Below are 10686 nucleotides of genomic sequence, written 5' to 3'. Positions count from 1 at the left end.
ATGAAACTTTTTTTGTTCATAAGTTTTTTATAAACAATGAGCGACGGCTAAAACCTTCATATTATTATTCAGGGAGGTGACCTTGATAACATATGTCAAAATTGTTGAGATCGGAAAATAGTCCGTATAACTGCATAATTACCGTAGATAGCAATATCCGTCGTTATAACTTCGCAAATTTCGCAATTCTATCAAATCAGCCTCCCAGAGATTGTCGATATTCGTTACGTTGTAATGTAGTTGAGGAAATTTTCGCCGCACGGGACGATGTAGCGTGTAAGCATCTTGCGAACAAAGCCAGCGAACAACGTCCTCGCGCGAGTAATTCGGTTTAGCGGCTTGCGACAACTTTTCCGTCGACGAGTAACCGGCGCAATGCGCGAGATTATAATACAACTTGGCAAGCGTTTTGTTTACATTTTATCCCAAGTGAGCAGCCGTTTCGGACTTCCGATTTGTATCTTTTTCTTGTTCTTGTCGGTGGCGCGGTAATCCTATCCTTCTTCTTCCTCTTCGACTTTTTCTGCTTGTTCAATGCTATGCGGAGATTTGCGCTTTGTTCTTTATTCTCCTTTTCGCAAGAAGCGTAAACATTTAAGATTTCCCACGTATTGAGGAAGCGTGTTTATGTCGCGAAGTAAATGAGCGAAATGAATGGCTCTCATTATTCCAGCGGTTTTTTTTCTTGCATTGCATCGTTTACGAGTTCCACAATATTTGCTCTTACCAATTCTGGACTCTTAGTCATGACGCCGCGTTTGTTCCATGTGATCTTGACAGGAACAGCCGTTTCGATCAGATGATTCAAAAGCATTTGCGCTTTGGGGCGGTAAGTTTTTGGAATTGTTTCTATTATGTTATAGTTTTTCGTTTGCAAGAGCTCGGTGCGCTGCTGTTGTTACATGAAATATTTGCAAACGATACATTTTTCTTCGGAGTTGACTGATTAATCTGTTGATATTGATTATTATTATTATTGTGTCGCAAGGGTGTTGAATAATGTTTTGGTAAAACAGAGGATGTTTGAGGCAAAGCGTCCATTGGTTCTTCCGCGTCGTGAAAGAGTTCTCTCATTTCTACGTCCTCCTCCTCTTCCCTTTCTTCACCAGTCACAGCAGTTGTTTCCGCCACGGATGGATCTTCTTCTTTGCGGGAACGCTTTCTCGCTTTTCGGATAAAATATAGATATCGACGACGTACTTTGCTGTACAATTTCCATTTTTCACCTTCATCAACAGGGGAATCAAGAATACGTCTTCTTTCCGCGTCGAGACGCGAGAGCACGGTTCTGGGAGTGCGGGTGGTATTAGCAGCGGTAGTCCCCGTATTTTTTTCCGTCATTTGTTGTTGGATTCTGTCGAGATTATCCGTAAAAATTAGCATCATTTTTTTAGCCCGTTCCATAATTACTCGATAATTCGAAATAATAAAGCTTTGAGTATGGGCCCGATGATGTGCGGGAAAAAACCTCTTTGTTGCACCACCAGCTTTCTCTCCTATTTCCAAGTACCTCTTCGTTCCGCGATACGGCGCAGCGCCGTTTTGTATTGAATTAGGCAGTTCTTTTCTTTTTTTTCGAGCGGTACGTTACCTTTGAGCGTATTTTGAACGCACTCGCAAATACACGCAATGAATTTGTTATCAGCGTTTCGCAAAAAAGCAGCGCGCTGATTTTTATTTACAAGACACAGAGCCTTCAGTAGACAGATGTTTTTCTCACCGAGAGAGCGTTTAGCTCTAATATGCGCTCTTTGTTGCTTCTTCCGCTGCTATTTTTTCGTCGCCGACGGAATTGTAGCTTCACATGATGCTCTTTGCTCGTGTGCTTTGGGTTTTTATACACATGTTTTTACGTAAGGGATCTGCGGGGTATGTACACGTAATGACGCGGATCGTTGGGAAAGATACACGTTCGAAAACGATATTTGACATGTGTCGAATGTTTTAAATCGAGCAGTAAATAGCCGTGTAGTTGCGAAGTGGCGTCGTAGTACGCCTCTTCCAAAAACTTTGCCTCGTCGGGATAGACTTGACGCGCGAGATGGCGAATTTGCGCGCGATCGCGCGGGTTCTTGAAAACCACAATGTAAGTTGCATTCAGCGAAATATCGCGTTGACCGCGTCCCTGATGAAAAAGATTCTGTGAAATTAGTATAACGCTAAGATTTTTATGATGGCTATTTTTAGTAAACAAATCCACGATCACTTCGCACGACAACGATTCTCGCATAAGATCGTCGATTATTATTAATTTTGCACAGAGCGGATCGTTCGAATAATCTTCCGAGCGCGGTAGTCCTTCGCGAAACTCGATTTTACATTTTCCCGTCATCTCGCGTTGTAATTGAAGATAGGCTTCTTGCCACTCGCCGTAATAAAATAAAATTCTCCCAAATTGAACAGTCGCCATTTCCGGCAAATAACGGAGAAAAGTCTTTACAAAAATTGTTTTCCCGCATCCCGTAGGACCGCAAACGATGGACGTCCAGAGATGTTTTTAGCGGACGTTTATTTCGAAGACTGTGCGAATTGCCGCTCGTAATTCTCTTAAATTAAATTGTTTTTGGTTTGCGACGACGATGAGCTCACCATCGCGCGTGGAGACTTCGCGGCGGCCGCGGTTCAGCGCGTTTTGCCGCGACAACGAGCTAATTTTCGTCGCGGCAACGGACAATGAGCTTATTCCGGGTAATTGAAAAGCTGTTTTCATGAAAAATCAGCTTATTGTCGCGCGCGCAAAATTAAGCTCGTCAAACGCGCGCGCCAATAAGCTTATAGCGTTGTTGAGGTTCTATCAAAAAGGCAGTTTCTAAGGATAAAAGAAAACAAACATCGGAAAAAAGCAATCTTTTAAGTTTGTTTTTAATAAAAATTTAATAACACTAAAATATTACGTTGTACAAAATGTGTACATATTGCTTAATCTACTAACATTTACAAAAAATCTTGCATTTTATAACCTTATTTTTACACTCGATTGTTAAAATAACTTACATATTTTTCTTTTATTGTACAAAGCGCTTGGTTACATTATGACCCATTTGGACGGAAAACATATATACACAATTTTTAACTCTTACTAATACGTTTACAATATACAAACTATTTACAAGAGAATGCGCGGAAAAAAGTCTTATTCCAAGTAGCCGTATGAAACGGAGTATCGCTCGTCGATGAATCTACGCTTCAGCAAAACCGGCGAGCAAATTTTTTATTCATCCCGCATCACAACATCGTGAAACAAACTACGACGAATCGCTCTAAAATGCAGATTTATCGACTCATTTTCTTCTTTTCTCTCTCTTCGTATTAACATTTCTCTAACGCTATTGAAATTAATTATGCGGGAGGTTGCGGAATTGAGAGTTGGTTTTTTGATTTTCCTCATCTCTCGCGCGCCATCGTCCGGAGTACGAATTACGTACGCGTAAAATTTTGGACCACCGGATACAAACGACTCAATGTAACTACCCGTAGCCTTCGAGCTCGTCCGTCATATCGGCCAAGAACTTCCCCGTACGCGGTTCGTATTCGCCGAGTTTTTTGCTGCTTACATAAATACACGAATCTGTATCGTAATAAAGAACACGCTCACCTAAACGTTCTAAATATTTGTACAGTTTCAATCGCGCCTATGCCGTCGTGTACGCCGCTATTATCACGTTGGTAATCGAAGAGGGTACGACCGCCTTGTCCCGCATTCGCCACGAAACATATATTACCACGTTATTCACAGGTAATATATCGGTTACCTCGTGCTCGGGGCTCAACAATAGCGATACGAGACGTTCCTGCGTCTTTACCACCTCAGTACTCGTCAGATTCGATCGTTGCTCGAATTTTCCTCAAAACGAATTGAGGCGCAGCTTTGCGACCAAGCGTAAACCCGGATTTTGCGCAATGTTTGCTCTATCTAGAGCGATACACTCGACTGCTTCGTATTCTCGAAGATATCGTTCCTTAGATTGTTTGTCCACGCATTTGCTCGGCCATCCACTCACCTCTTGCTTCAATTTGAGAAAACAGTATATGTATTCGGCAAATAATCCTCCCTGACGCGTATCAGCGTCGTATCGGATCGTCTCGTATTGCCATATCTCGCTCACCGCAATTACAAGATAACCCTTCTCCACAGCTATGCGTAATTTACAGGATACCCACACGCCTTTGAATTTACGATCGCGCGTATTTTCGTGCAAGCACTGAGTCTGTGAGAAGTTTTCGCAGCAACTGCGGCACAAAGCGAACAGCAGTTTGCCCTGTACACGATACGGGAGTACAGGGTGTAAGAGATTGCGCGGAAAGAGCACTCTACAACGCACAAGCCTCTCGCGGAAAAATCGACATCGGGCATCGCCCCGATGAGCGAGGCGCACTCTTTCTCTCCGACGAGAATTTTCGGATGTCCAATCGGGAAAGCGCCGGTTTTCAACACGTAAGGTCAGGGTTAGGTTAGGTTATAGAGGTTACGTAAGGGTATAGAGAACACACGTCTACGTAACGTATCTTCTCCGTACCCGTAACTTCGCGCCGAATCGCGATGTTTCCCGTTCGACCGCCAAAAAACGCGTCACGCGGTGAGAGCGGTTCAGCTGCAAGCATGGATGGTGGTCTAAAAACGCTCGCATTTTGCGATTTTTCCGCATATCGCGATCAAAAGCGCACTTCCATTTCTCTGTCACGATGTAGCCCCGTTTGCGAAGACGCCATGACGTTGTCAGTGTACGCTCGTATCGCGAATTCATCGTGTCGTACACTTCGCGTTCCCCCGTGCAGAGACGTTCTTCGCGTTCCGTTTGAAAACACGCGGGACACCCGTGCCAAAAGCAGCCGTGGTATTGCAACACGTGACGCTCACCGTTTGCCGTCTCGTAATACTCGTCGACGGGAATGCCTCCGACTTTCGCGATACGATGTTCTCGCCCGTGACCCGCGTGAACAATGGTGTGGCCGAGCTTGCGCTCCTTCCACACCAGCCACTGCAGAGTTTTGCGGGATTGCGTATCTGCGAGGTAATATCCGCCGCGAGGAATGACGCCGATTTCTTCTTCACTAAAAAGTTTTTACGAAAAACTCGCATACATGTAAAAGCAATGGTCGTGCATTCTTCGAACGGACATACGTTTCCACGCTCGAGAAATATCTTGCGGAAGGCCATGCACGCTCGCCGCAAAATATCACCGTCGTTACGACAATAACGCTCTATCTCGCGATGAAAGTCAAAAACTGCGTTTTCGTGCGTCTGTTCCGCGTGCCATGACAAAAAACGTTTGCGTTCTTCGCTAGACATACTATCCGGCGAGTAATATTTAATGGCTGGTATCGGTCCGACGTACGACTGATTCGCGTAAGTGTTAAATAAATGCGGAAAATATCGCTTTTCCACCCCGCCCCGCAAACCGAAAGCCTTCGGCAAAGGTGACAAACGCATCGGCATATAGTTGATGGTGTCAATAAATTTCGTATGCCCGGCCGTTAATACAATGGTCTTCATCCCGTTTAATATCACTCGTGGATCCAAATCGACACGTTTTTCCGTGATGTAACGAAAGATCAACTGCGCGTCGAACGCCTCGACATTGTGCGCGATGCAGATAATCTGCTTGAAACATTTTGTCGTTCTCGTAACGAAATCGACGAATCGCCTCACCGGATCATCGCGGAACACGAATTCGCGCACTCCGCACCACCGGCAACGTACCGTCATGTCCTCATTTGCGCACATGACGCAAATCTGTTGCGCGACGCAAAGACTAGGCACGTGAATTTTTACAGACGTTGTACCTTTGAGCGTCTCGTCCTGTCGGGTCTCGAAATCGTAGAACACGAATGCGACGCGCGCGTTTTTCTCTTTGCCAGTGAAATTTTCGCGTGCGGAAGGTCGAATATAACAAAGATGGTTCACATCTTGACGCGACCTGCAAATGTTACAAAACACGACGCCGCATTTGTGCTCCGCACCCGTTCTGTACAAACGCCGCAATCGTCACAAAATTGCAAGGCGCTGCACACGCAACCGTCTCCGTACGATTTTTCGGCTCGGTGACGCTCGAGACACTCGAGCCCGTAAAACATTTTCTTACATTGCTCGCATCGAATTAATTTAACTTCTTCCGTTTCGCACGACGGCACACCGCGACAACGCAGACATTTATGCGAGCATCGATGAACTCCTCGCGTTCGGAGCGATAAGGCAGGTTGCAAGGAATGCAGTATCTCCTGCTCCCCGCCACCGCTCTTAAATTTAAATTTGGACAATAGCCCTCGCAATAAAGAATATTTAAACGTAGCAAGGATTCGCGTCCGAAAGAGGCGAGCAACGCACCACCGTCGTACAACGGTTTTCCGCTGTTTGCGAAAGAAGACGAGGCGTAAACAATTATAGCTATTCCCTCGCCGGCAAGGTACCGATGAAATCGCTCAATTTCCCTCATACCGCAGCCCTCCTCCGGAATTGTGACGCCCGCTCTCTCCATCAACTCCTGTGCCCGTTGGCGTTGTAAGGAGAAGTTCGAACGTTAATAATCTTAAAATTAATTGATATCCAATTTTTCAATAAGTTCGCGCTGATAATTCCACAATATATGGTGATGAAATCGAAAAACAAAAAAATTTGGATAGCTGTAGAACGCCTCATTTTCAGCCGGCGTGGATTAATCATTAATTCGCTCGTGAAATTGTCAAGAAATTGAGTTGAAAGGCCGATCCGAGTAGTAAAATACAAGTTAGTCGTGTATCACAAATAGTCTTTATTAATTTCACAGACGTTTCGGTCACTGGTTTGGACCTTCTTTAGTGTATACAAATGTGATCTAATAAGAAATTAAAGAGTATAAGCGCAAAACGTATTGAAAAAGAAAACACCGTGATTACAAATAAAAAAAAATTTTTTGATAATACAATTTATAGACAAATCTTCGGTATGCCAATGGATTTCCCATTATCTCCAATAGTGGCTGATATTGCGATGCAGGATTTAGAGAAATCGGTTTAAAAAAAATTGAACTTCAAACCTTTATTTTACTTCAGATATGTTGACGATATCATTTTGACTGCACCTAATGACAGTTTACAGTTATTATTGGACATTTTTAATAGTTATCATAATAGATTACAATTTACAATAGAAGTACAAAAAAACAATTTTTTAAGTTTTCTAGACGTTAAGATTTTAAATTTTGATGGCAAATTAAGTTTTGATTGGTATCACAAATCAACTTTTTCAGAGAGATATTTGAACTTTTATTCTTCCCATCCAAAATCACAAAAAATCGGTACTATTATAAGTATGGTTGATAGAGTTTTTTTATTATCTGACCCTTGCTACCATGAAGATAATTTTAAATTTATGATTGAAGTTCTTCTCAAGAATAACTATCCATTACATTTTATCTTTAAGACAATCAGAAATAGAATCAAGTTCTTAATTAATGACAAATTGAATTTACGTATTAATAAGACTGTCCCACTGTCCAATGATTGTGAGACTAATATTAAATATTATGTTATGCCTTATTTGACTGATTTGTCTATGTCATTTTCTAAGTGGTTCAAAAAATCTAAGGAAACTTCGATGGCATTTCAAAGTCTAAACAAATTGAGTGAATTTGTAAAGGTTGGTAAGGTTGGTAAGGATAAAATAGATCATGATCAAAATAAAGATGTGGTGTATCAAATTAATTGTAACAATTGTAATGCTTCTTATGTTGGACAGACGAAGAGAATGTTAAAAACTAGAATTAAGGAGCATAGGAATCAGATTAATAAAAATTCAAATATTTTATCGGTTGTTACTGAACATCGTTTAAATAATAATTACGATTTTATTTGAAACGATGTTAAAATTTTAGATTAAAAAATATTTTTTTACAAGAGATCTATTTCAGAAATGCTCCACATTCAGTTACAAGACAATCCGATAAATGTCAAATCTGATACCGACAAACTTAAACCTTATTTTTCTTTCTTAGATCTGTTTAAATCTAAAAGATAATCCGTTAGTTTAAATATGTTTTCAGATTGATATTTGTCTCTCTGTGTTATTGATATGAACATGTTTGTATATAAGATAATGGTGGGGAAATCGGTATATATTGTTGTATGTTGAGATTGCGCGCCAGTACACAGTGTCCTGTGCTTGACTGTTTTAGATGCTGTCTGCTCGCGTGTTATCTTTTTGAAGTATGTATTACATTTTTTACTTAGAAAAAATTTTTTTTCATTTGTAATCACGGTTTTTTCTGTTTCATTACGTTTTGCGCTTATACTCTTTAATTTATTATTAGATCACATTTGTATACACTGAGAAGAAGGTCCAAACCAGTGACCAAAACGTCTGTGAAATTAATAAAGACTATTTGTGATACACGACCAACTTGTATTTTACTGCTCGGATCGGCCTTTCAACTCAATTTCTTGACAATTTCACGAGCGAATTAATGAATAATTATTATTTTCACCAATCTGTTCGCTTCTCTCGTCATCGGCAGCACTGTCGGGGGTGGCGGGAGTAGCACTGCTGCTGCCGGTGTAACGCTCGGCGGTGTTGGTGATGTCGTCGACGTCACTGTTGCTGCGCTCGTTGTTGGTGCCGTTCTGTTCACTACTATTTTCCTGCGCAACATTTACAGTTCCATCCCCTTATTGTACTGTAAATAAAAATAGCTTAGTACAACAATATTAAAACTTTAAGTATATTAATTGGTGTTACACAGAATAAAAGATCAAATTTTTCTTTTTATTATTTAATCGCACGTTTTATCTTTTCTCAATAATTTTTATTGTTTCTAATTTTTTATCTTTATTTAGTTTGTATCTTTATTTTATCAACAGTGTAACGGATTGTAACTATTATTTTATACTTTATATTTCTTAGTTTTATTCTAAAGTTTATATTGGGAAGAAGGTGAAATTACGACATCGAATTAACAGCTATATATACATATGTATATATTTATTGTAACATGAGTAACATTGGATCTTTTATTTTTTTTATTACATCAAATTATATACCACTTATATACAATTATATACTCCTATATACAATTATATACATCTATTCTAACCTTCCGCGATGGAATCTTCATCGTTGTCGGCGTCTTCGTCACGCTCATCGTCGGCGTCTTTGTCGGCATTATCATCGCCATTATCATCGTCGGTGTCGTCGTCGTCGTCGTCGTCGCGCTCATCGTCGGCGTCTTCGTCGCGCTCATCGACGGCGTTGTTGTCGTTGTCCTCACTGAACTCTGACAAATGGATCGTTTCCCGCTCAAAGATGTCTGCAAGCTCTTCGTCCACCAGCCTTCTTCGTAATTCGTACGCCCGTTCCTCTTCCGCTTCGGCCTGTTGCTGCTGATTGTTGATATTTCCATCAGGCCGTATGTGCATCAGTATTTGCACGTCTTCATCTAAAAAATCAATATAACAGTTTATATATAATTTCTTTATATTTCTCATTGTTTAATTATTTAGAGATAGTTTACTTACCGGAATTAGAGGCGAGAGGAGAAGGAGGAGGAGGAGAAAGCTCCGCTTTATCTCTACGGGCTCTTCCTAAAATGTGAAAATCACTAGTTGATATATTTTTATTCTAAAAGTTAGTAATTCTTGTTTTATTGGTTGTAAACTTACGCAGCGGAGGTTCATTTGCTTCTTCTGCCCCCTCTTGTCGGCGACGTTGGGCCGTAGAAGCAGGGCGTTGCATTGACAACACCCTGGCTACCGCCCGAGGTTCCACACGAGGCGATACGCTCGCAACTTGCTGCTGCTGACAAGAAGCAAAACGGGGTGGCATCGCTGCAGCTTCTTCGTTTGCCGGCGCTACGATTACCTCGTTACGATTGTTCACTAAAGTAAATAAAACATGCGGTATATCAAAACAGTTTCACAAATGTAAAAATAATATTCTTACAAAAATAAAACTTTTACTCACCCATATTATCGCGCATCATTCGTGCGATTAATCCTTGCACATCTTGTTCATCATGCTGGAGCGCCGCGCGAAATTCCACTACTTCGCTCGCGATGTGCAATAATCGTGAATCTTCATCAAAATATCCCAGCGCGTGACTGCAATGTTGCGAGGAACGTATTAGATATCCGATGCGCGATTTGATAGAACAAATCTATGTTGCCTGCATTTTCTCGTATACGCAGCAACACACTCCGCATATGCATTGACATAAATACGTCAAATGTACATTGCATTACATGCGTTGCAATGTCTTGCATTGTTTTTGCCGACATTTTTGTAATAAAAATATATTTGTACACTACACAAAAATAGTGCTTACACAAACAAACTTACTTAGAATTCTGATACTCACTGCTTATTTTTCACTGGAGAACTGACTGATTCTTGCTCTGAACTCAGACTGTGTTTTGTTCTCTTTGCAACAGATCTTTTATACGCTGTTTCACCCCCAAAAATTATAAAGTGAGAGTTGAGCTAGGATGTCACAAACTGACAAACCGGCTGTTACTCGGAAATGTTATAAAGTTTTTATTATTTTTTGTGCCAGCGGTAAGAAAAAATCTGTTTTTGCTTTTCCATAAAGTTGACATTGATTTTACAACCCTAAAATAAATTCTTCGTAGATGAAAAAATGATCCTAAGATGTCACGTATTGGCATTGACCGTCTGTTACTCAGACATAGTTTCCACTATTTTTTGTCAACAGGATGAGA

At 41.0% G+C, this 10686-nt stretch overlaps 1 protein-coding gene across 1 annotated transcript; it reads right to left on the bottom strand.

Annotated features, from left to right (window-relative positions):
* Positions 1-3632: 3632 nt before the first annotated feature.
* Positions 3633-9935, bottom strand: LOC109860848. Its single transcript, XM_020440222.1, is given in 11 exon segments — positions 3633-3844; positions 3887-4333; positions 4336-4441; positions 4477-4604; positions 4607-5056; positions 5059-5918; positions 8429-8639; positions 9066-9407; positions 9487-9552; positions 9631-9846; positions 9932-9935. Coding segments are annotated over 11 exon segments (3042 nt in total).
* Positions 9936-10686: the final 751 nt, after the last annotated feature.

Source organism: Pseudomyrmex gracilis, unplaced genomic scaffold, assembly GCF_002006095.1.
Source record: "Pseudomyrmex gracilis isolate BER0280 unplaced genomic scaffold, ASM200609v1 scaffold_483, whole genome shotgun sequence".
NCBI classification, from domain to species: domain Eukaryota; kingdom Metazoa; phylum Arthropoda; class Insecta; order Hymenoptera; family Formicidae; genus Pseudomyrmex; species Pseudomyrmex gracilis.
This window is presented reverse-complemented; position numbering and strand designations above follow the sequence as displayed.